Below are 27,883 nucleotides of genomic sequence, written 5' to 3' on the forward strand. Positions count from 1 at the left end.
TCAATCGAATTATGTTCATCATATGAGGGGTTATCCCCTCCAAAAGTATTTCTTTAGATTTAACCACATCTTAGGCCTCTAAAGTATAAATTAAGTCCCAGTCTCCCTAAATTTTAGGTTTATTTACTTCTTGAGTCCCTATTAGTTTTTAACCCACAAAACTTAAGCTTTGATCCTATTTTTCAGTTTAAATATTTTTTAGATCCCTATATATCAGACAAAATAAGCAATGTTGTCATTGTTTTCGTATAAATAGTCTATGTCAATTTCAAATTCAAATTTAAGAAAATTAAACTATGATATAAATATTTTTTTAAAATTTTGGCTTAACAATTAAACTTTTATTTCAGGGAAAAAGCTATAATTAAACACTAAGAGGGGTTAACTTGTTTAACTTCAAAAGAATAGGTATTCAATACGATTTAAACCTAAAAATTGGAGTGGCCAAAGCTTTGTTTGATCGATATTTAAAGTAATAGAGACCTAAAGTGTCATTCGACAAAATTTTTGAGAGGGACAATATCTCCTCTCGAATATTACATAGTTAGTTTAGTGGAACAAGACATTAGATCTCTTAAATAAGGTTAAATGTTCAAATTATAGCGTTTGTGAATGGAGCAAGTTGAATAAAGAGAGTCGTCCTCTCCTTTACGATATTTGATCCGGATTAATTGATTAATAAATCGACTACTAATGATTATATAAAAAGATGCAAAAGAATGTAAAAAGGAGAAAATAACATTACAAAATAACCAAAGTATTGGATGAGTACCCAGTAGAGCATTTTTTTTTTTGATTGGCTTTCTTCCTCGTGATTTGGTTATGGGGTTATGGAGTTTTTGCATCTTTCTCTGTTTTTATCTTCTTCCTAATTCTCCCTTGTGGTGTTTAGTATTTAATATTTTGTGGTTCTTGCTGCTTCTTTTGCTTTGCCTTCTAAACCCAAATTTCTTGCTTCTCGGCCTGGAATCGGCAGAAGGCCATGCCCTTTCTCTATGCACCCATTCGTGCCCTAATATTTACCGGGTAAATTCGATTTGACTTGAAAAATCAATTTTTTTCAATTCGATTCAACGTTAAAAACTTGATTTGACTCGACTTGATTCAACTCTTAATTTTATAAACTATACACAACTCAATTTTTTAAAATAAAAGTTTGAATTATAAAACATGACTTGAATAACTCAAAATTTTAATAATTAGTGGATTGATTCTCAAGTTCGAGTGAAGTTTCTCAACTTTGCATGATATGTATATCTTATATGGAAAAAAATTAAGAGATATATATGTATATTGTATATGAAAAAAATATTAAGAGATACATATGTATATCGTATATGGTTATAGAAAGTAGTTTAAATTGAAATCAATTAGTATCATATCATTATAGAAAATTTGAGTTATAAAATAGGAATACCAATTCGATTAAAGTTTGAGTCAAGTTTCTCACTCCTAATAACATCATTATTCTTCTTTTAGAGTTTTTAATGTGTATTTAAAAAAAACATCATTCCTAATAAAAAGTTATTTAAATACGTCAAAAAGACTTTGAATTATTTTAAAATTTATTTTTTTATTTAAAAAATCTCCATCTCTCCCATAATTGAATTAAGAAATATGTTAGACTACCTAATTTATTTTATTACCAATTTTAGCCCTCAAGTTACTTTTAATGTCATAATTGTTTTGGCCTTCTTTAATTAAGTTATCCCTTGTAAGGGGATAAGTTTTATATATTGTTAATAATTTGTTAAAAATTACTTTTACCGTTTACACTAGAATATAACTCTCCTATACTTATGAAAATTTTATTAAAACTTTGAAAAAAATTTATAGTAATTATTAGTGTACAAAAAAACTCAATGATCCAAGCCATAAGTAAATACAGTGAGACGTTTAATATAGGTTGAATTTCAGTTAATTATTATTATTTATTCTCTTTTAATATATTGATCATTATCATACACATGTTAGTATCTACCTATAAACATTGTAAATTTTCTAAATTTCATCAACCAAACAATAATTCAACCAGATGAAGATACATCTTAAAATAAATTTAATTTAATTTTAATTTTGATAATATGTTATATTATCTACTAACGATAAGATATATATATTTTAATTTAACCACCAATATTCAATTTAATAATTGGCTAATTCAAATCAATTATTATATAAACTTATTTATGAGAACAGTCCTTCTAACCTAGATACTTCGTTCACAATGTAATGATTCAAATCACTTACCTTGTTTAAGAAAAAAATTCAAATCTATTACCTTTCCACTAGATCAACTAGTTAATAAATAGTAGGGTTATATATGTATTTCTCTAATACGAGTTGCGCCCATAAATTTCAAATAAAAGAAAATGAAGAATTTTGAACTACTAAAAGAAACCAAAAAAAATAACACCACTATTTATTGGCAAACTCCACTCCATTAAACATTTCACCATATAACATTGATGGCTTAATCTCCACTTCTTCTTCATCAGGCAGCAACTACAGAGGACCCGTTCTAAGGGCATTGTCCAAATCGGCAATGAGGTCGTTTACATCCTCGATACCGATGGATATTCGAACAAGATCTTCCGTTAAACCTCTTGCATCACGCACCGCACTAGGTATGCTTGCATGGGACATGAAGCACGGCAAGCTTATGAGGGATTTCACACTCCCTAAAATTATTGATCACAATCACATAGTTTAGTTTCCATCACAGCAGTGATTCAACAATCAGGAACATTTCTTAGCAGTAAATCTAACTACAATCTAAGTTACAAGGACTCGGGCCGATGTTCGACATAGATATGTTTAATTTTCATAAATTTCTCCATGCATTTGGAGGGAACTTGAAGGATCACATATATTGGAAATGGGTATCGGATATGAGCACTTCAAGAAACATGAAGAGTCAGAGCAACATAACAGGCTAAGTTTTTTTTTTTTGGATAGAATAGGGAGACCTCATTAAAAAACCCCTTTACACTCAACGAAATATAAAGTTTCGTCGAGCATTGAAAGGAGGAAAAGAGAGTCTCATAATTTTATTGAACAATCATAAAAATACATCTTAGGTAACAGCAAAGCCTTACTTCCAGTAGAAACCAAACAATACATAACAGGCTAAGTTTCAAAGTAATGGCTTTCGATATAAAATATGAAACAATAATCCATGAAAGCATGCACATTTAGCAAGTAAAAAATGATCACATGATCAAATATCTTTGGTCATGGGGTATCTTTGGTCACAGGAAAATACTGTCACAGAAGAAGTTTCAAGATTTCGAGTAATGTAATTAATAAATGCATTACGTGTTTTGGGAGAAATATTTGGATCCTCATAGAATTAAGATTTTGGTAATCATTTTAGGCTTTATGCATGTAAATTTATAAAGAAAGCGAGGCTAGGAAGTGTTATTACCAAAACTAACAGTTATGCTGAAGTATTTAGTCGCCTCAACAACATGCTTCGAGAGGGCAAGAGAACCTGTCGAGAAACTAAGCACGGACCCTGCACCCTTTGCCTGCAAAACCAAGATTAGGGTATTTTATGTACGTACATTAGACACGCTGATGTTGAAATGGGAATTACTTCCATGTCCGGTACCTGAGAATAATGTAAATCACGTCCAGGGTGACCAAGAAGACCAGCATAGTTAACTTTCTTCACACGTGGATGGGAAGAAAGGAACTCGGCTATTTTCTGTGCATTTTCCTGTAGGAAATTCAGAAACCTTAGTTTCAAGTTTGAATTTGAGCAAATTTCAACTGTTAAAATTATGGGGAGAATAGTAACATAGCGAGATTAGAAAAACTGCTAAGGCCGGAACATAACTAAAAGTAGATTATCACTGCAAACATGATGTTTACATGCAGTTAATGGTGATATAATATGTCTAATTTGTAAGTACAAATCTTAACATCAAGGGTACTTTGATGAGATCTTTCCCTTTTAACGCTCTATCAATTGGGAGGGGGCTTAAAAGTTCCATGCAGATAAAGGTAAGAACCAGGAAGACACCCTAGTACGGGACGAATCTCCTTCCCCCTGTTAGAAGTGGAGCCTTATATAAGCCCATGATAATAAATCAAACTCATGCGCCGAAACATATAATAAACTAAAATAGGCTATTTAGTTGACAGAATTCAGCACACCGCAATACATAATGCATGGAGGGAATTGTGAATTCAGAATCCTTTACCCCATATCCAGGCTTTCAGAAGTTTACTCAAACTGACTGTCAAAATCAGTCACATCTGTTTCGATTTATTAAATAATATGGTATAAGAATAGGAAAGTGATAACTCTATGTTATTCCATTTCTGCAAGTCCAACATGAAGCAAGTTGCGATATAGTGTCAATAAAAAGAATATAGCAAACATCAAAACAAAGCAGCATCCGTATGCTAAATAAATATTTTGCAAAGACACATGCTGCAACAAAAAAATGTCAAAAGCATCACCTGTTGTTTTTCAACACGCAAAGCCATTGTCTTGATGCCTCTTAAGCAGATCCAACAATCAAAAGGAGCTAACCCAGAGCCAACTGCATTTTGTAGGAAATATAACTCCTTTGCCAAGCTAGTGAAAGTAAGCCAAAAAACAAAAGATATCAGGAATCTGGAAGGGAAACATGAGGAAATATGACCAATTAAATTAATTTTTTTTATAGGAATAGGAGGTCTCATTAAAAACCTCCCTCATAGTTGGCTCTTGTGAAAGAGGCAACTAGCGGGAAGGATGAAAAGAGTACCTCATTATATTAATAAACCATGATTACATAAGATTACAACTTACTAAATAAACTGTCCGAAATATAATACAAACCAAAACAACCATAAAGCTCAAACATCAACCAATACCCTCTTTAGCTAGCTTACCAGCCTCCCAATTGCATGTCCTAGGAATCCATCTAACAATAATACCCCTAGCAGAAACTAAGGCCCCAATTTCCCCAACTAAAGTATTGAAAAAAGTAGGGGCAGAAAATGGCATCAAAATCCAGTCAACTGCTGTTTTACAATCTGTCTCAAGGATTAGTCTTCCCTTCAAAGCCCATTCGGAAGAAATGAATAGATCAATCCCTTGTTTTAATAGCTTTCAGCTCAACTAACATAGGAGGACCAGGTCCCACCGCAAAAGAAAAGGTATATAAAGTAGAACATTCTGAATCTTTCAAGACTCCCCCAATACCTCCCTGCAGCCCATCACCTCTTACCGCTCCATCAACATTGAATTTAAAGAAATCCGAAGGAGGCGGAGACCAGTTAAGAACCTTCTCCTTATTGTAGGATTTTATAGGCAAATTGTCTGCAAGCGATGGATCCCCTACTAGTAGGTCAACCTGAATATTAACCTGAGGAAATTTCACTAAAAACCATTTAGCCAGCCTAAACCTGGAAATGAAGAATAGGGATGAATTATCTAATGTCCAGTTTTCAAAAACCACTGCATTCCTAGCTTTCCAAATAGACCATAGAACAACACCTGGAATGAATTTCCAAATATTAGAACACTCCCTTAGATAAGACCAAGAGCAAAGAAAGGAAGGAGGATCTTGGGGCATGACCGAAGAGATATCCCAAAACCTTAAAAATCTATACCACAACTCCTCTGCAACTGAGCATGAAAAAAACAGATGAGGAATTGATTCCTCATATTTGTGGCAAAAAGGGCACAAAACATCATCAAGATTGACCCCTCTTTTCTTCAATTCCACTCTAACCGCCAATTTCTGATGAGTAAACTGCCATAGAAATGTTTCCACTTGAGGAGGAGTTAATCCGGACCACACCCATTTCTTCCATTGAAAATGTCCTCCAATTCTGCTTGAGATAGTCATTCTACAAGATTTTACCGAGAACAAACCATCCCCTTTCCCCGACCACCCCAGAAAATCATCCACTGATTCATTCGGTGTTATGTTGTCAATCAAAACCATTAAGGAAAGCCACTGATCCAATTCCCAGTCACAAAGATTTCTCCTTAGCTGAATGTTCCAAACCCAACCATTAGCTACAAACCCAACAATATTAAACAGAAGAGGAGATAGACTACAACCTTGTCTCACCCCTTTGCCTATCTGAAATTCTTGAATAGGGGAACCATTAATTAGGACTGAAATTGAAGCAGAAGAAATACAATAATCCATCCAAGAAATCCATTTGTCTCCAAAACCCATTACCTTCAATAACCTCAAAATAATTTGCCATTCCACTGAGTCAAAGGCTCTGCGAAAATCTACTTTAAAAACAACTCCTTTCCTTCCTTTTTTCATCCAGTAATCTATAGATTCATTTGCCATAAAAGCGTAATCAATGAGCTGCCTACCCGGAATAAAGGCGAACTGCAATGGGCTGATCAAAACTTTAATAACAGAAACCAATCTCCTCGATAAGATCCTAGAGATAATTTTGTACAAACATCTAACAAGACTAATTGGTCTGTAATCTTCAATAACTTCAGGGTTGAGTTTTTTAGGAATCAAAGTAATGAAAGCATGGTTGACCCCATGCTCCCAACTCATCCCTCTGTGAAAGTCATCCACAAACTTCATTAAATGATCCTTCAAAACATGCCAGAATTTTTTAAAGAAACCCATCGTGAAGCCGTCTGGACCCGGGGCTTTGGAGTTGTCCGAGTGAAACATTGCTTCCCTAACTTCCTGTTCTGAAAACCGTACCTCAAGTCCATTTTTCTGCTCCTCTGATAATGTCATGAAATTGAGATTAATGTCCTCTACCTCCAGCGTATTTTTAGAGATGTAGTTCTCCTTAAAATACTCAAAGACAAATTTTTTCAGCTTCTCCGGATCAGAAATTTCTTCATCAGCCACTCTCAGGGCCAAAATTGAATTCATTCTATTTCTATTTAATGCTGTTAAATGGAAAAACTTTGTATTCCTATCCCCATCCTTGATCCACTTCAATCTTGATCTTGTAACCAAATACTCTCTTCCCTCCTATGCAACTTCCATAATTCATTCCTGGACAGAATCAACAATCCCTTTCTTGAATGGAAATCCCTCCTTCTTGCAATTTGAATTCCAGATCATTAATCAAGTTTTCTAGTTGATAAATTTTTCAGAAATCCCCTTTTGAGTCGAAAAAGGCATATCCCTGATCTTCTGCTTTGTTCCTCGAAGTAAAGAAAATAGACCCCATCGACCATTCGCCTTCTTCACCGTAGACAATGAATTTTCAATCAACTCAACAAACCCATATTCCTCTAACAAATAGTTGTATAATCGAAAAGGTTTTGGTCCCCAATTATTGCATTCTTCTACTAACACCACATGATTATGATCCGAAAGGGATTTTGGGAACATTTTTTGGATCATATTAGGAAATTGATTTAGGAATGAACCACTGATAATAAACCGATCAAGCCTTACCCAAGTAGGAGACTCTCTGTTGTTGCACCAAATATATCTTCCTCTAACTAATGGTAAATCCATAAGATTAAAATGTTGAACGAAGGATCTAAACAAATCCATGGAATGCCAGTTTTGAGCTACACCGCATTTCTCCTCTGTATCCAAATAAGCATTAAAATCCCCTCCTATGCAGACTGACAGATTAAAACACTGCACAAAACACATCAGCTCCCTAAAGAATTCCTCTTTATCCGCTTCTACTGCTGGACCATATACATTTATTAAAACACAATCAAAATTATACAGCTTGAACTTTCCTGTTAATGCTATGAATCTGCTATGTTTATGTTCAACATTGACCACAAAAACATTGTCATTCCACAAACTTATCAGACCTCCTGCAGAACCCTCAGCTGGAAGAAAGACATGACCTTTCAATAGATTACCTCCTAACCTCCTCCATAAATTGCTCTTACAGACATTCAGTTTTGACTCCTGTAAGAATAGGATAAACGGCTTCTCTCTAGTAACGAGTCTGGCCACTGCTCTTATTTTTTCTCTTCTCCCAAGACCTCTAATATTCCATGAGATTAATTTTAACTTAGACATAAAATTGACAATCATAAACTCCACATCAAACCAAAGAAACCATTAGGGTCATTGAGAAGACCCCTTCAATTCCATCCTAAAAATCCCCTCCTCTAATAATTGCTGCCCCTTTAAAGGTGATCCCCAACATTTCACAGACCTCCCTAGTAGCAGCAGCTTCAATCCTAGCTTTAACAGAAGATTGTGAAGACTGAGATACCTCCCTGACTTGCTCCACTGACTCCCTGACCTTATTTCTAAGAACCTTTCTATAAACTCTATCATAGAAGCTGATAGACACTTCAGTATCCGAGCAAACACTTCCCGATCGACGAGGTGCAATTCTCAACTTTCGCTTATTAGTAAGGCTTTTAGACCGAGGAATACACTGATCCTGCTGATTAATAGGAACTAGATGACTTTCCTTTACTTTAAACTGATCATCTTTCTTGTGGCATGAAGTACTTCCCTCTTGAATCTCATTATTTCTATTCTTTATACTCGAACTTGAGAAGATTTCCTCATTAGAGTTACATAAATTATCATTCATAACCTTCTCCATCTGCTTACCACCTTCCGATTTATCAATTGTACATTTAAACCCCTCTGCATCATTATCAATCTGCAAACTAATAATGTGGTCCCCCTCCAGGCTTTTTGAACCAATATAGTTATGTTTTCTTATTACATCTCCCTGTTCACATGGATTCACTTCCTTCTCCCCCTGAAAATTGACTTTCGCCCCCCTATCCTCCCCCTCATCAGCAGCACTCAAGTGAATTGCAGAACTGGCATTGGGCTGTAAGGCAAACTTGTCCCCAACCCATTTAAAATTAAATGCAGGCCCACTGGGAACCCATTTTTTAATTCGAAATAATGCAACCTCATTTTCCTCAGATTGCACTGAGTCTACCGGATCAATTGTATCTCTCAATCCCAAGCCCACGTGATTGTCATTCTGACTTGTCTTATTTTCCAAGAAACCTGACAGCCCACAATCAGATTTATCTGCTGTTGACTTACTCGATTGGACATGTCCCCCACCGACTCCATTCACTCCACTGTTTTGCCCACAATTCAGCCAAGAAATGACTTTAAGCCTAACATCCTCTGCGGACTCATCCCTGTCTTCAGCCAGAGTAGGATGTCTGCCAGTTCCCTCCTCAGACACGGCATAACCACTGTTCCTTTTTTTTGAAAATTTTTCCATCTTCCTCCCCGCTTCTTCCTCTGGTTTAATCAAAACAGATCCCAGTGTGATCGTAACTTTGAACGATCTACCATACGAACCAATCGTCACTTTATCAGGAACATCATAAGGACTTTCCACCCTAAGCAGAACTTTTGCCGTCGAGAGGTCCGATCTGCTCTCTGAATCTTTGTTAAAACATAGAAACTGACCCCACTTCCTTGTAAGCTTTCTTAAGAATGCCTCATTCCAACACAATAAAGGCAATCCAAATAACTCAATCTAGCAAAGTGCCGAAGGAACTCCATCCTCGTTCAAAACTGGGGCTAACCAATCAAAGCATAAGAACAACTTTTCCTTTTTATTCATCCATACATGTGAGGCCTCCTCCACCGAGTTGAAAGTAATTATGCATGCATTCCATGCATAACCCCATCTAACAACCTGAACTTCCATGCCTTCTAACTCCAGAGCGTCCTTCACCGAGTCATGTTCAAAAGAAGACTTCATTATCCCTGATAATGAACGTTTAACCCATTCCGAATTATCTGATGGAATATGCATGTCCCAAACATTTCTCACAGTTGGTACATTCTGCTTGTTACCCGACAAGTTTGCCCCTGATACTGTTTTTCTTCTCAAATCATAATCAGAGTTCACCACATCCTTATACGATCTGTCATCTCTCAAGCTTCTCAACGACACAGCTCTCCTCCCCGATCCTGATGCATCCTTAATCTCAGACCTGATCTCCAACATTCTCTTCCCCTCCACAGCTTCCCTTCTCTTAACCTTTTGATACTTAGCGATCCCTACTGAGACTCTTCTTCCATCAAGCCACTTACCATTCACGAACCGGATTGCCTTGTTTCTACTTTCCTCACGAGCATATTAGACGAAAGCAAAAGTAGAAGATTTATAATTTGGTTTTTCTAAAAAACGAGGGATGAAAATCCTCAAGATCTGACCATAAGGACTAAAATAATTCCTTAACACCCCTCTGGAAACACTCTTGTTAAGATTATCAATGAACACTGTCCATTCCTCATCAGCATCAATGGAAATTTTCGACTTTTCTCTCTCTCTCTCTACCTAACGCGCTCATATTTTTTAGCTTTTTAACCATCTCTCCTGACCAATTAAATTAATTAACAGAACATTTTTCTAAGAGCAACGTTATATGTATAATTCATTGAAATTTGTAGAATTATAAAATAAAAAAGTTGGGAGATGCAAGATTGAAAATATGAAGACTTTTTTGGTTGTATTCTATAATTTTTTTTAAAGCAGTACAAGTTGATTAATTTTATTTTAAATAACGAAGTCACAATATTGACATTTGGATGAGCATAGAAGAGTAAGAAGAGATTAGATATGATAGAGATACCGAGAGAAAAGAGTGTTCCTATTGTGGACACTTTTACCAAGTGAAGCTATTAGCTGGAACTTAGCCTAAATAGAATATTAGTTAAATGATTAAAGAATCCCTATAAATTAGTAGTCTTTCTTATTTTTTGTAATTTCCTAGTTTAGACATTGTAAATATCTATTTAAGAGAGATCATTTTCTTATAAATGAATAATCAGAATTTCTCCTTAAACCCAAGAGAATGGTTATAAAAAACTTAAACCCATCAAATATCGATTGGTCTTTAAATGTATAATATGAATTTAAAGATGCATATGGCCTCAAAGATGTTCAAAAAATTGCATGGAGAAGGAACTAAAACCTCTCTCCTTTAACAGCAAGCACACCAGCCATTACATCACTATGTCCAGCAATAAATTTAGTAGCAGAGTGCATCACAATGTCTGAAACAAGATGAACAAATCAAAATCACCAATAATCTCTGGAAATTTGAAACTAAATCCACAGCTATGTATATTGTTGTACCTGCTCCAAGTTCCAATGGTCGTGACAATACTGGGGACATAATACTGTTATCTACCAACACAAGGGCCCCATTAGCATGAGCGATTTCTGATATTCTCTGGAAATTAGACAAGAAAAAGAATATTTTTTATCAAAAGGGAGAATGTTTAGTATATTAGCAAAGAAAGAACAAACTTAAGTAGAAAGGTGTGCAAACATAAGACCGCAATAAAAATGGTTAAAAGTATAAAACCCAGTGTCAATAAACCAGACCGGCTAGTCAAACCGAATGAACTGGAAACCAGTGGTCTATCAATCCAGTACATATCATTGAGCCTATCCAAAGAAGTAAAAATAGGCAATAACCTGTAGAAATCGTTTTTAAACTTCTTTTAGAAAAGTAATTTACTGTATGTACTATGAATTGAATCTTTGGCCCTTTGAATCTATATTAATCATCGTACCATTTAGCCAAATACATTTTTATTAAGTATTTACTATATATAATACTTATTTAATATTTAAATTGTTTTTTAATACAACCGGGTGGTTAACCAAAGGTCTCGCACTCTCGCTGGTCCCGTGCACAGAAAACATATCGAACATCCAGTATTAAACCAATGCATTCTAGCAAAAAAGTCAAATTAAATATATCTCGCTGTAACTGAGGAACTAACAAAACCCTAAACATTCGTTCCAGTGAAAAGATATCTGTTGGAGAAAAGAAAAATGTCTCACATGAATATCAGCAATTTGTAGTCGAGGGTTGGTAGGACTCTCCAACCAGACAAGCTTCGTGTTGGGGCCAATAACTGCAACAACTTCATCTAGATCACTGGTGTTTACTCGTCTAAAAATTCAAGCAATTTATCTCAGATTTCTAGAGCAGTGAGATAGCAATGAAAAAAAGAAAATATACTAACTTCACCAGAACGCCAGATTTTGGAGTAACACGAGATAACAAACGATCAGAACCACCATAGATGTCATCACCAGCAACAATTTCTTGGCCTAAAAGAAGAAAAATACATATTTTTAGGGTTTGCTTAAGATGCATGAAAGGAGTGAAAACCTTTTACATAAACTAAAAACTCGCACAAACATAGAAAAATGTGCACCAGGAAAGAGAAACGAACAGAAAGGAAAAAAGTTTGAATCTTATAACTACATAAAAATAGTAAAAGGGGCAACAAGTGGATTCAAATATTGAAATGCAAATGAGGAAATAGCATAATAAGCCAGTTTCAATAGGTAGTAAGAGATTTATAAGTGTTATAAAACACAAATGAAATATACTTCAGAAGGAAACAAGAGTATAAAAAAAAGTACCACTTCCAACAAGTTGAGCAACAGCTGACAAAGCAGCCATTCCACTGGTAAAGCAAAATGCTCGATCTGCCTTCTCAAGCTTTGCCAAGAGCCTATGAGATAAGAATACAAACAGCTTATAGTACCCGAATAGTACATGAAAGAAGGTAAAATGTTTGGTTTTGCCGATGATAGATAAAAGTCCTTCAACCATGCAAAGAATGGATCCAAAATCAAACCTTTCCAATGTATCTCGAGTAGGATTTCCACTTCTAGTATAATCATAGGGCCCATTTTCAGTAGCTGAAGGCTTCAAAACAAAGCACAAGAAACAGTAATCAAAGTCTCAGCCAACTGAAATGCCACATTTAGGCCAGAAATAGATAATAACCACTCCTGTCTTGCTTTATATTAGTATATGTCTCTGTTTGTGAGAGAGAGAGAGAGAGAGAGAGAGAGAGAGATTAGGCATATATTTCTTAGATTTTAATGCAAAGTACTATGTATTGTGGTGGGAATAACAAAGGGAGAGAGAGAGATAAATAATAGCCAATGGTAGAATGCAGGCTACATGAAAAGCAATAAAAACTAATAAGATAAAGCATAGGAAACAATTCAACCTTGTATATCAATCATCTATCTAATACTCTCATGGTTCAACCTATTAACTTCAAAATTGACGCAATGAGCAAGAAATTCAACAAACGAATCAACCTTCGAAAGCAGCAGCAAGAAAAATTAGAAACTAAGCAGAATCTTTTAACTAAAACCCCACACTCTAGAAATTCAGAAAATTGTAATTTCTCTCTTTTCCTAGAGCGTAGCATATAGGTAACCATTTAAAAGATAATCCAAGATAACGTACTTCAATAGGCTTACCTGCTTAAACGTAGCTGTTTGGTAAAGTGGCGTGCTCATTGCACCATAAGGGTCAAACTCGCTATCGATATTCACCAAAAGTGTTGAAACGCTAGGCTCCTGAGCCTCAACATCCAGTTCTACAACACACCAAAATGAATAAATAAATCAACCATTATAGACATGGAGATGAAAATAAATCATCAATACATGAAAAAATTGATACAAACCAGTAAAATGGTCTGTTATGGAATCAGACATAACTGAAGCACTAACGTCCATGCCCCTGTTCCCTGAGCAGTTCAATCTGAATTGTGCGGCAGACAACTGCAGCCTTCCCTCTAACGTTAATTCCTTCTTAACCTGAAAACTTCTTGGGATATTTACTAGCAAAGAATCCTGCATAAATAACAAACAGAACCAGGCAAAACATTGTAAATATATCTTATATTCAGTTAAGAAAATCCAATTTAGAGTTTTAAATTAGTAGTTTTGAAGCCTCAATAGAATTCAGCAATCAATAGAAACATAAATTTCTTAATAAATTACCAAAAAAACAAAGAGAATTATACGCTCTGATTCACTTCAAAAGTTTTCTTTGTCAACCAGAAAGCTAAGCATTTTGTGAGAAAAATGAAGGAAAAATACGGTAAAAGGTGGGGGGAGGAACTCACGTTGTGGCGAATAGGATCGAAACAATTGAGTGAAGAAATGAAAGGCTTGAGAGAGACCGATAATGCCATCTTCCAAGTTAAAGCTTCTGTCTAGGGTTATGGGTTTCGCTTTACCGTGCCGCCATTTCTCTACTATGAGTAAGTGAAGAAAATAAATATGGAAGTATATTTTTTAATAGCGTTAATATATAGGTTTAAATATGTTAAAGGTTTGTAGTATTTCAAAACTTATAATTTAATCCTCACACTTTAATTTTGCAACAATTCAAGCAACATATGTTCTTCTCATATTCCTTTGTAGATTTATGAAGTATACAAGCATCGAAGGTCAATGAAGAATTGATTTGCTCGGTAAATGCTATTATGATTGATTGCAGTCCGAAGAAAGGAGTAGAAGCGCGCGAAAGTTCTTACTAGCCATGGTATCGGGGGCCTCGAACCGCAGCTCATGCATCTCCGCTCCCTTGGTCATAGCCGTGAAAAGTCTAGGAAGGACAGTATTCCAAAACCCTTGATCCTTGAGGGAAGGCAAGTTGATTCCGTCGCAGAAAACGCTGTATGTATCAAGCTATGCATAAATGAGTATGCGGTCTTTGCCGAAAATGTTACCTGCTTTATCTCTGAGAAGCAGACCTTGTTTACAAAGAATACTCTCTTCTCAGGATTCTCAAATTCGGAGTGAATCCAAGAAGCGCATTTCACCATAACCGGTCCATTAGGGAGGCCATCGATAACGATTTCATGTACATCTCTCGGCGGTGCTCGTTCCCCACAAACAGTGCTCTGATCTCTCCAAATTCCCTTTCGACTCGGCACTCGGCTTCGTGATTTATGTCCTCACCCTTGTGACCCTCTCTGTGTGCAAATGCTTTTATTTTCTCCTTTTCCAATCTCTGATTAATCTCCTTCGTCCAAGCGTAAATGCATGGTTTTTATTAATAACTAAAGACATTGTAGAAACTTACTTCGGATTCAGCCCCATGCTAACAAGCTCCAACAGTTACCCAGCAAATCTTGTATACCATCGAGCCTGATATGAATGAGCAAATTATCCACCTCGAAGATCACCTGTCGAGTACCATTGTCACAAGCTTGACACAAACCATCAAATGCCTCCAAAGCTTCCGTCTCAAACACCGTGAAAAAGGCAACCTTTCGGACATCAAGAGCAGAGGGAAAAAAGTTAAAAACATGAAGATTATATATTTATATCAGTGGATGTTTTGTTACTTTTAAAAAATTAGTTCTGAATAGAAAAATTTACCCATACTTTAATCGCTACTCATGTAAGTTACCCAAACCAATGAAGCTGTAGAAAATTAAAAAGAACCATCTTGGAGATGCGGGGCATCGATCCCCGTACCTCTCGCATGCTAAGCGAGCGCTCTACCATCTGAGCTACATCCCCTACTGTAAAATCGACAAAAATTATATATATAAAGAAAAAATGCTAGTCGGTGTGCACATACTTCCTCATGGTCACAACTCATTTTTGTATGAATAATGCATAATATCCAACGAGAAAAACTGAACATCAAAATATAAATATGAGTTTGGTTTGAGATATAATTGAATGACTCAAGTTTTAATTCAAATTAAATTGTCATTTTGTATGTAAAATAAGAATTAATATTTGTGTAATTTAAAATATATATTTACGAATAGCTCGGTTAAGTTTGTTAGTCGCTTGAATTGGGTATTATAATACTTGAATTTGATTCAATTTATAACTCGAGTTCAGCTCAATTATTAGAATATTAAATTTATTTATTTTCTTTAAATTTAAATAACTTAAAAATTCTGATGTCTCATCAATCTTTGTATTGTGACTATAATTTTTGTACATGGGATGAAAATTAAATAGCAACCAATTAAGAGAGTACATTCATGTTAAACAACTAAAGAGTTTTAAGATTATCACAATATTGAAGCAAATCACGCGATTCCAATGGTTAAAGGAATAATTATTATTTTTAAAAGTCTTAAGTTCGAGAATCACTTATGCAAAGGTGTTTAAGTTTTCATTGTTAAATGATTGGAAGGTTTTTGAATAGATATTATCTTATAATTACCTCTCGTACAATATTATATTTAACTGATATTATTTTTTTCATACATTATTTAACTTATATTAAGGTTCAAAATGGATGTATGTTCCTCAAATAACTTACGAATATTAGTTTCTCATTCTGAATTAATATATTCATATGTAATGATCTAATCGCATCATAATGGTTTTTAAATATATCATAACATCACAATTACATTTATAATTAAAAATATTTTGATTTTTAGAAAATAAATAGCATATGCAATAAACGGATAATCATTAACATTCATAACATCTACAACTGCGACCATATTTGCAACCAACACCACAGATTTAATAGTACGAAACTACGAATCTATTTATGTTGAATCTTGTGTGCTGATTCCAAGGCCAGCCCCTTCTCATTTGCCACCATTTTTATAATCTTTTGCAAATATCTCCCCTATAGTATCCACGAGTTCTAAGAGCCAAAACGAAAGATAGCATGCGTGTAAGATTCTTTGCCAATGCAGGTCAACTCTTTCACCATCGATCTCGTCAACCCCTTTGCCTCCTGTTGCTTCAACACCTTTTCGTCGTAAACTTTCCCGACGGAGACGATTCTCACGTTAAGCACGAATGAAAAGAATGGCGTAATATTTTAATCCGAAAAGCTCGGAAACAATGGTGAAAAGAAGTGTTTGTTGAGCACTGAATGAAAAGCCTAACAACAAAGAAGCGAGTTGAAGTGAACTGGGCCACGGGAAGGCAATGAGTAAGTCAACGACGGCTGCTTAGAGGAAGACGAGTGACAATATCATTTATCAATGGTCGAGGAGTTTTGTGCTTCGAGAGGATGATTTCCGAGGAGAATCTTGCGAAAAACCGAGCATCATCCCTCTACTTTCTGGGAATTTTTTTAACACGAGTGACGAGTGAACCAGTGTTGGCGAAATTCAGTGAGTATGTTCCATACATATGTATTCACACTGGAACGAAGCTAAAATAAAAAATTCTTGACTATATTTAAATCTAAAAATTAAAAAATATTTAATTAATATTTAAATTAATAATTACCTAAAAATTCTACCAAAAAATTTAGTGACACAGTCTCTCCCACACAATAAATGGTTATATTCCTATATGCATACACTTTGTTATATTTCGTTAACGATAGTCTAGAGTGACAATAAGGTTGTATTTATTTATAATTTTCTTAATCAATTGACAATACGTACTCACCCTATAGATACAATTGCTCACATCCAGAACTTATAAAAATAACAATATATTATTTTACAATTTTAAATCACTTAGGTGGTGTTTGTTTTTACTGTGTAAGGTCTGCAAAGTACTTATGTCTGCGCCGCGCAGACCACGCGTAGACATTGGACTTCGCAGACCATTTGTTTTTTAGAAGACAGAAGCTCTTCTAACGTCTGCGCATGGTCTACGCGACGCAGACGTGGCCTTATGTCTGGAAACGTCTTCTAACCTCTTCAAAGAGGTTTTATATTTAATTTTATATTATATTTGATTTTGATTTTAATATTAATATTTTTAAATAAATTAAATATTAATTTTTTAATATTATATTATAGATATTAATTTTAATATTGATTTTTTAAATAAATTAAATATTAATTTTTTAATATTATATTATAGATATTTAATTTTATATCATATAAATTATTTTATATATTATTAAAATTTTATATTTATTTTAATTATTTTGATTTAAGTTTAAATATAATTTTTTTTGGATTTGTTATTTTTAAATTATATTTAAACTTTTTATACAAAATGTAAGTATTTAAACCACATTGCTTAATAAAAAATTATTTCATTGTTTGATAATTAAGATTTTAAAATATAAAAAAAATATAAATTATGTTTTTAAAATTTTAAAATATAATCACAATTAAATAAAAAATAATCATAAAATAATTTGATAAATTAAAAAATATTTTCTAAAATTATAAAAATAAATTATGAATATATATTTAAAAAAATTAAAAGTGTTACATAATTGCATATTTAAAAAAAATCATATAATTTAATGATCATTTATAAATTTTATTCTATAAAACTTATAAAACTAATAATACATGTGATTATGTGAGACTTATAATAGAATTAATAAGGTGGTGTTTGTTTTTCTAAAATATTTATTATTATAGTTGAATGAATTATTTAAATTTCAGTATTGTAAAACTAAAATTATTTAAATCTCCGTATTGCAAAATTCTTTTAAGTTTAAAAAATCAGTTTATTTATATTTAAGTTTATTTTAGTAGTCTGCATACGTTAAAAAACAAACAGTATTCTTCTTGCAAACTGCAGACTTTTGGTCCACCTCTTCTGCTGCAGATGTGATCCGCATACTGCATACATTTTACCTCTGCAAAAACAAACACCACCTTAATGAATTTTCAAGAAAAAATATTCATTTTAAATGCGTTTAATATTAACCATTCATATGATATATCGAAAATAATATCAATCAAGCTAATAAAAAAAATAAGTATCTATACTAAAATCGGAAGGAAAATGTTTAATTATATTACAAATTTTAACTATAAGAAAATGTGTAGCATTGAATTTTGAAATGAGCTGTATATATACAAGTGGAAAGCATGCACGAGGGCGTTGACGTAGGGAGCCCTACACACGTCTGTCCCGAATATAATGGTTCTATTGGTTTTATCATCAAATTTTTGGGAAAAGCACACAAATGGTCTTTTAACTCGTTATTTTGTTGAGACTCTTAAATATTAAAAGCTATAGAATGATCTCTTGATAGTGTTGCTTTGTTGAGTTTTCCCGACTATTAAAAGTTACAAAATAGTTATTTGACTATTCATATGTTCCAAACTCGTTATTTTTCGTTAAAAATGGCGATCATATGAGTTTGCAGTTAATTTGCATGCTTACTGAGATATGATAAAATCTAATCCCAAAACTGTTTGAGCTATATTTTGTGGATTAAATCTTTGTTTATATTATGTCATCGAGCTCGTGCTTTAATCATTATATCGTCAAGCCAGTGCTTGAAAGCAATGACGTTACCAGTAGAAATCATTAAAATATGATTTTTATCATATCTCAGTTAATAGATTAATGTTCAGCTCAGACAACCATTAAATTTTTAACGAAAAATAACTAGTTTGGAATATTTGAATAGTCAGATGATTGTTTTGTAATTTTTAATAGTCATGGGACTCAACAAAAAATATCCTATAGTTGAGAGACCATTTTATAACTTTTAATAATCGATAACTCAACAAAGCAACGTGTTATACTCAAGAAGTGTATTTTAGCTTAAAATTTTCTACAATAATTAAAATCTAAATGTTCTAATTATTTTAGTCACTTGACATATAAAATATTTTTATTGATTCATATTTAACGTTCAAAGCCAAAATATATAATAAAATCATTACTTAAACAGTCTATAAATGGGTAAATACTATTTTAGATATTTAACTAGTAAAACAGATAAACTTGGAAAGACTTGAAACGTCTTTATGCATATGTAACTGAGAGTAGGTCCAAATGTATTACATAATTTATTCCCACGGGACAATTGAAAAAATAAAACAAAACTTGGACCTTATTCAAACTTCATCAAAGATAATAAATAAATATCGTCAGAATCAATGAGTCCCAGTTTGAAATAAAAAAAAATCATTAAAATATAAGATAATTATACAAATGATCCTCAACTATAAGATAATGCTTTATTGAGTTTCTAACTATTAAAAGTTATAAAATAGTCCCCTAATTATAGGGGTTACTTTGTTGAGTCCATCGACTATGAAAAGTTACAAAATGATCACTCGACTATTCATTATATTCCAAACTCGGACTTTTTTATTAAAAAATTAACGATTGTTTGAGTTGGACGTTAACATGCTGACTGAGATATGATAAAATTTGATCTTTTGATTTTATGAGATCAAATTTTATCATATATCAGTCAGCATGTTAATGTCAAACTTAGAATCTCGCTAATTTTTTAACAAAAAAAAGATGAGTATAAAACATAGTGAATAATCAGTTAATCATTTTATAACTTTTAATAGTCAGAAGACTCAACAAAATAGTATCTTATACTCAGTGTACCATTTGTGTAGTTTACCCTAAAATATTTTAAATTCAAAGTTTATGCCCAATACGTTTAAATTAATATTTAATTTTTGTATTCTCAATTAAATTTTTTAAACAAAAAATTAAATAAATATGATTATTTGATCAATATTAACAGTTTTAAAAATAATTTGTACCGGGTGTTATGACACAGTGTTTCCACATGGGGTTTCTAGATACTATTTTTTATATAAAATTTTATGGGGTAAACTATGTGTTTATCAGCCCAACTATCACTTTTGTTTTGTTTTAATAATCCAACTATTTATTGTTTCAAAATCATACCAAACATTTAGTTTTGGTTTCATTTTGAGCACTCATCATTAAAATATTAACGATAATGTTGATGTGTCACCATAAGATAATGACAGATCATCTTTGAAAAATAAAAAAAATGTCACGTTACCAGTTTGTTGAATTTATAACATTGGGTGACCAAAATGAAAACAAAATTAAACCTTAGATATGATTTTATAAAAAAAAAGTTAGGTGACCAAAACGGAATAAAAGTAATACTTGAGGTATTAAATGTGTAGTTTACCTAAATTTATTTTTACGTCATTGTTGCTGTCATTTGGGAATATTCAATTAGTACTATTTTCAAATCATTGAATCGTATTTCAATTTATGTGAATGGATATCTATTCAGGGAAGTTTGAAAATTAATTGCTAAAGATCAGTATAGTCAACATGACAGTTGCCAATTATTATATTTAAAAACCCCTGTAATTTTTTTATTCTAAAATAACCCTAATATTTTTAACGCAAAACGCCATATTTAAAAAAATACAACAAAAAAAACCTATCCTTGTTAAAGTCAATCACTCGTAATTTTTTTTCATTTACCTATATCTTATATCCCACTTGCTGGGAATTTTAAAATAGTCCATGGATGTCGAAGATGAACGAAAAAAAATTGGATCTCTAAAAATTTTAAATTTTTATATAATTTATTTTTTAATAATTTTTATTTTTAATCACTTAAATTTTCATATATTCGCCTTCTTAATATAAAATATTACATTTATCTCTGATGGACACCATTATTAGAAGACTTCATTTTTGGTGCATAAAGTCTTTGAGAAAGTATGCTAACTAATCATTGCTTTGGTGATTTTTTTTAAAATCCCAGTTAGATTATTATTCGTCGAAGTTGTAATTTTTTTATTAGTATTAGGTGATTATAATATAGTATATGTTTAAAATCTTTTTTTTATTACTGATAATGCCCACACATCTTACATATACAGCTGGTCGAATTAAAGAGAACAATATTTTGTTATATCATTGATACTAAATAAATCATTAGATGATTGGGTTGTCTCAACACTAATAGAATTGTAATATTATCTTCTGATGTTGTTCGGAAGGTAGAGCGCACATATGGTTAGGTTCATATTTTTAATTTTTATGATTTAATTTTTGATTTTCTTTTCGGTTAACCTCATTAAAAATGGATTAATGAAAACATACATGTGGCATGCTTCTTTTCCTCCTCCTCCTCCCTTCATCCATCTTCTTCTTCCGTAATGCTTGGGTCTTGTTGAAAATTTTCATACAATTGAAGGAATTGTAGTGAAATTTTAACAAATTCGAGTGGATGAAAAACGTAATAAACCACGATTTACGAATGCAACCGCTCAAATTCATGATTTCTAGAAAGAATATTATTATCTTTTACCATTAAAGGTATTTAATAAGCCCCAATTATACATTTTATATTTATTTTTGTCACCTGTCATATGATGTATTTTTATCTGTCCAATTTAGTATAACCTTCAAGACAAAATATATAATAAAGTCGTTATACAAAACATCTGTAAAAGATGAGGCTCTATTTGAATAATATAGTCATCGAAAAGGACAAACTTGTAAAGACTTGAGAAGTCTCTGTGCAGATGCCGGTTATTTCCGGATATAATATCTCCAATAATATTTGCATATGTTATTGAGAGTGGGTCCAAATGTACTATATAATTTATTTCCATGGCCGATAGACAAAGAAAAACTTGTACCTGTGACAGTTGCCAAGTTGCAGTGTTTTCTTTTTCTAAAATAACCCCAAACCTTTTGTTTTTAACACAAATACCCATAAACTTTTTTAAAAAATTACAAAGAAATCCTATTTGTATCAAATATTCAATGACATTGCCTCCCATATTTGAGTCATTTACTTATATCTTATATCCCACTTGTTAGGAATTTTACAACAGTGAAACAAAACCTACCCTGTCTTGGTCTCCAGTCGGTTGACGTCGTTACCAGAAGATTTCATCTCCGGCAATAAAATACTGTCTCCGGCTGCTGCCATCTCCTTCTCCGCCGCTTTCACGTCCTCCCGGAACTTCTTGTATATGTCACTCTTATAAAATTTCCTAGTCCTAAGTGCTAAAATAAGTGACACAACCGTGCCGAACAAGGTAGCAGCTGTGATTATAATGAAAGACAGTTTAAAACAATCAACCCCTTTGCAATCCAGATCCTGACCGGCTCTCCTCACAAGACCTAAAGCTGACATTTGCTTCTTCGCCTCTCGGTCGTACAAATTTCCAGCCACTTTCACGTTGAGCATGTAGGAGCCAATGGGACTCGCAACGGACCCGAAATTGTACAAAGTCGAATAGTATTTGAGTCCGAAGATTTCGGAGATGATGGCGAAAAGTAAAGGCCATTGAGCGCCGAAGCAAAAACCGATGATGACAGATGCAATATAGAGGCCACCGGGGACGTCGAACGCTATCAGAAGGTGTCCGACGCATGAGAAGAGCATGATCAAGGTGAGCATTAGAGGCCTGGGGAACTTGTATTTGGTCAGAAAGATTTCCGAGACAAAACCTGATGTAACTCTGCCTAGGTAATTCCATATGCTCACTAGTGAAACGAATGTGCTTATGCTTCTTTTAGGGTACCCCAAGGAGCCTCCGATTTGTCCGAGGTTGTCGATCGCCGTTAAAGTGCCACCAACACCGCAAGTCGTGGCTAAGAAAAGGATTAACATGTCAAGGCTGAAAAGTGCCTGCAGGATTGTGTAGTCTTCTCCTCTGTTTGGTGTCTGGAACGCCGTTTTCCAGCATGAGACATCATCGGTTCGAGTGCTGCTGCTCGAATCGTTCGCGGCCAACATCGTCTCGGTAGTGTTGTCCCTGGACACCTCCGGAATCGGCTTCTCGGTGATGATTTTCAATGGAGAATTGGGGTCGTTCAAGGCCTTAATTCTAGCCTCCCAAAGCTTGTATTCTTCGATAATCACAACACCAAGAGGTAAAAACAGCAAGAAAAGAACCATGGCAGCACTGCCACCATATTCAGGTTGAGTGAAAACAAATTTCTTCTCCACGATGATGATGACCATCAAGAAAGAAGCAAGGCCAAGTGAGATATAAAGAAACTTATAGAAAACTTTCAGCTCATTTGCCTGGTGCGCCACCTTCATGATCCGAATCGTTCGCACGAAACAAAGCGATATAGCCGCCGGAAGCCAACCGATGAACAAGATCAACGCCTTCGTATCGTCACCGTAAAAAGCATGGTACAACTGAGTTATGATCGCACCACTCAGGCCAACATAACCCTTGAGAATCCCAAGCACGACGCCTCGGCTCTCCGGGAAATTCTTAACGCAGACGACCAGAGAACCGGTGTTGGCGAAAGACTGCGAGTTGGCGCCGATACATATGTACAAACACATGTGCCACACTTGTGGCGTGGCGATCTTTTTGGTCACGGCCAACCAAATCATGAAGTACCCAAAGAAGTTCAGGACTGCACCGACGGATAGCACGAACCAAGGCGGCGTGACCTCGGCTATGAGCCCCGATAAGACCCCGACGTTCGTGCCTAAGTCCTTGAAGAAACTGAGCAAATTGAGAGTGGTTTGATCGTAGCCTAGTGACTCTTTAATGTCGCCGGAGTATAGGCTGAACATGTAGGTTGCTCCAGCAGCTGACATGATTAACAGTGAGCCGAAAACCATGAGCCATGGCCCTGTTAGGATCTGAAGAGCAAAGCTCTTTGAGCTTGGCATGGTGGCACCACCGTAACCTGGCGCTGCAACCACCATTTTTTGGATTCAAGTGGTATTGTTTTCAACGAAGATCGATGGTTAATTAAGAGGTTGTGTCTTGAACTTGGTGCCTAATAAGTTAATATATATAGAAAAAACCAAGGAAAATAACAAGTGCATGGAAACAAAAGATGGAGGATATAATAGTCTTTAGAGTTTGGATAGACTTAATACTGTTATTTTTTTCTTTTTCTTTTTTGTCATAGTAGACTGAGGAGTTCACTTGAAGAGTCTCGGAAGGATATTTGACGTTCAGACGGTGGATTTTTTAATTTCAATAAAGTGTTAATTGCACAATACATCCTCCAATTATGACTTTCATTTTAAATTGGTCTTTAAACTTTTGACATTTTCATTTCATTGCTAAACTATGACTCACATTTTAAATCGATCCCCTAACTTTTGAACATTCTTAATTCATCCCTAAATTATAACCTTCATTTTAAATTGGTTCACAAATATTTGAACATTCAAATAATGTCCCCTAAAACGGCCATCAAGTGGCCTCAGTGATTAAAGGAAATTTTGTTCTCCCTAGAGGTCATGGGTTCGAGCAGTTGCGTCTGCAAGGTGTGTGTGTTGTTAATTGGTTAAGAAAGTTATGAACATAGATTACCTTGTAATTACTCTAGACTATTAAAAAAACCTTAAATCATTCGAAAATTTAAGGATGAAATTAGAATATTTAAAAGTTTAGGGACTAATATAGAATGAGGGTCATAGTTTAGGTATGAATTTGAAATTTTAAAAATTTTAGAGACCAATTCAACACAAGAATCATAATTTAATGATGAAATTAAAACATTCAAACATTTATGGACTAATTTAAAATAAGAGTTATAGTTTAGAGACATCTAATATAATTAACTCTTAAATAAATTATTAAGAATTAATATCTGGAGCGTAAATTCATATATCGTCAACAAATTTGACTACAGTATATCGTTATTAAATTTTAAAAATGATATATATAAAAATTACACATAAATTTTATATATAAATTTTATTTTATGTAACTATACACATTAAAATTTGATTTTAGTGCAATTTTACATGTATAAATTTAATATTATTTTAGTCAAATGTATTCTAAAAAATTATATTGAATAGATATAATTATTAGTTTACATAATATTTAAATATAAAATAATAATATATAAAAAATAATTTTAGTAATTTATAAAATTATATAAAATTAAAAATTCATGTATATATTTACATAAAATCAAATTTTATATATATTAAAATTAATTTAAATTACATCAAAATTATTTAATTTATTAAATAAATATTTACTCACATCTATTAGTTAATATTTTATAAATATTACTTTAACCAATTAATATGTGAACTAATAGACAATTTAGAAGCCGCCAATTTGGATTTTGGAGACCATACTTTTAAGGGTTTTATTTGTTTATTTATTTTGTAAAGTAATTCATTTTCCAAAAATAGGGGATGCTGGAATTTGTGGTGGAAACTGTCATAGAAGTCAGTGTCACCACAGTTTGACTTTCCTTTTGCAGTGATAAAATCCTATCGGATTTTAGTATTTGTTATTACTGAAATTTTATTTCTCAAGAAAATAAAAGATATTGAATTTTAATTTTGCAAGGTTTATTTACATTTTAAAGTGTGATTCAAGATACAATTTAATTGGGTAAATCGAATCCCAAATCATTCAGTTATTAGTTATGTAACATCCCAAACTATGAGTTAATGACTAAATTGTAAAACTTCATAATGTGGTGATTAAAGTAGGATATTTGAATAGTTCAGTGAGTTATTCAGAAATATTTCCTGAAGGTTTTAGTAAGTATTAAAGGAATCAAAGGGCAAAATGGTCATTTAGCATGAAAAATATTTTTTCCCTCTTATAAGATAAGGGAACCACGTGGGGAAATGAGAGATTTCTCCAGAGTTTTCTTCTTTCTTCTCCCAGCCGTTGACTCCAACTTGCAAAGGTAATATTTAATAGTTGATTATTAGCTGAAATTTAAGTTGGGTTTCGATCATTCGATGATAACTAAGCTTAAGGAAAGCTTAAGTTAAGCTTAAGTTATCTTAAAATAAAAAGATGATGGAATTAGAAGAGATTAAAGATTAAGAGTTCTTGAATGAAATCTTGATATAGAGTTGATAATTAGAATTGGAAGTTGAATTTGACTTGTCATCAATCTAAATAAGGAATATGAAGTGTTAGAATAAGATTTGGAACATGTTGATATTTGCGTATGATTCTTGAATGCCATATAAAGGATATGATTGAGAGGTTAAAGAAGTGATTATTAAGTAGAAATAAGTGTAAATATGTGTATGAAAGTTAGGAATATTAAAGAAGGTGAAATATGAAGTGTTGAGAGGAAATGAAGGGATTTTCGTGTTCAAAATGACATTTATGGGTTGTGTGCATCGGTACATCTTCAATGGGTACCGATGCACTCTCAAATAAATAAACATCAAATGCAATTAGTGCATCGATGCATAAGGAGTGCATCGATGCACCCCCTTAAGAAGAAAACATCGAATGTAAATGGTGTACCGATGCACAGGTAGTGCATCGATGCACACGTTAAGGAATGCATCGATACACTGTAGAGTGCATCGATGCATACCTTAATTAAAAGATGAAAATAGTCTTTCTTTTAGCCCAATAAGTGATAGTTTAGAAGATATCAATTAGTATATTGATACGTATCAATGTATTACTATGTAGGTTTAGAGCGTAATCCTGTTCCAGAACAATTGAAAAATTAGGATCAAACCAAAGCAAGGCTAAGGTGAGTGCATAGTGTATTGTATATGGTGATTCATAGAAATAAGACTTGTGTTAAGTCTATTTCCTATATTAGAATGCATGAATTAATGAATATAAACATGTGGTTGGTATAAGTATATGTGTTATATGTTATGATATGTATGGATATATGTTAGAGTAGTAAATCATATGAATATATATATATATATAAATATATATCTAATTCATGTGATTAGATAAGAAGATGATATAGGTTATATGATCATGAACTATGTAGATAATAAAGATTTAAGTAATAACAAGAGAAAGTGGTTTGGTGGTATAAATACCCATAATTATATGGATATGTAATATAGGTTAGGTAATGAGGAATTATGGGTCTATATGACTAGGAGAAGATAAAAGAACCATGGGTAAAATATATAATAAGTGTACACAAACTCTAGGGAATGTTATAAGTGGAAGGGAACTATATGACATATAGTATATTGTATGGCAATGATTTATGTGAAATATGATAACCAAGTATAAGTTATGTAAGTTAGATTCTATGTAACTAATATGATGGACTCATGTGATTAAATGAAGACTGAAATAAGTTGAGTAACATTGTTGTATATATATGATAGAAAATGAGAATCAAATGTAACTAAGAAACACTGGCATAAGTTATTATACTAACATTTAATAGTAGTTATATAAGAATTATATAGGAAATCATATGTGAATATAGGTTTAGATAATAAAATATGTGAGGTTGAATTAAGTAAATATAAGGAATTAGTATAAACTTTGTATGTTGTAAGGGATTATGCAAATCGGCAAGATAAGTTATATGGTATTGATATAAGGGTATATGCATAAAATTATATGAGATGAGTTGTGAAGCTATGTTATATGCTATGAGAAATTACCCATGTGAATACATGAGCTTATATGAATTAGTGATGTGAATGTATATGTGAATATAAGTAATATGAGCTATGTGCTTATGAGATATGAATATGGAACAT

General features: G+C 33.1%; 2 protein-coding genes and 1 non-coding gene across 4 annotated transcripts; all 3 read right to left on the reverse strand.

Annotated features, from left to right (window-relative positions):
- Positions 1-2,365: 2,365 nt before the first annotated feature.
- LOC120213228 (cystathionine beta-lyase, chloroplastic-like) lies at positions 2,366-14,021 on the reverse strand. 2 transcript variants are annotated; one of them, XM_039211381.1, is made up of 13 exons: positions 13,872-14,021; positions 13,428-13,596; positions 13,219-13,337; positions 12,579-12,649; positions 12,361-12,452; positions 11,955-12,042; positions 11,770-11,881; positions 11,053-11,149; positions 10,889-10,970; positions 4,471-4,588; positions 3,614-3,709; positions 3,428-3,530; positions 2,366-2,681 (listed from the first exon to the last, which is right to left on the reverse strand). In XM_039211381.1, the coding sequence occupies exons 1-13, from the start codon at positions 13,938-13,940 to the stop codon at positions 2,506-2,508; spliced, it is 1,392 nt and encodes a 463-aa protein (XP_039067312.1). In that variant the 5' UTR covers positions 13,941-14,021; the 3' UTR covers positions 2,366-2,505. The 2 variants fall into 2 exon arrangements, with proteins under 2 accessions (XP_039067312.1, XP_039067311.1); XM_039211380.1 differs by having other exon boundaries at positions 2,393-2,681; positions 3,614-3,721.
- A 1,185-nt stretch (positions 14,022-15,206) lies between these two features.
- Positions 15,207-15,279, reverse strand: TRNAA-AGC. Its single transcript has one exon. It is a non-coding gene; the product is annotated as a tRNA-Ala (tRNA).
- A 6,937-nt stretch (positions 15,280-22,216) lies between these two features.
- LOC120213227 (protein NUCLEAR FUSION DEFECTIVE 4-like) lies at positions 22,217-24,174 on the reverse strand. The gene has a single exon (XM_039211379.1). It carries the CDS (start codon positions 24,107-24,109, stop codon positions 22,274-22,276), a length of 1,836 nt encoding a protein of 611 aa, XP_039067310.1. The 5' UTR covers positions 24,110-24,174; the 3' UTR covers positions 22,217-22,273.
- Positions 24,175-27,883: the final 3,709 nt, after the last annotated feature.

Source organism: Hibiscus syriacus, unplaced genomic scaffold (assembly GCF_006381635.1).
Source record: "Hibiscus syriacus cultivar Baekdansim isolate YM2019G1 unplaced genomic scaffold, ASM638163v2 tig00110020_pilon, whole genome shotgun sequence".
Lineage (NCBI taxonomy): Eukaryota > Viridiplantae > Streptophyta > Magnoliopsida > Malvales > Malvaceae > Hibiscus > Hibiscus syriacus.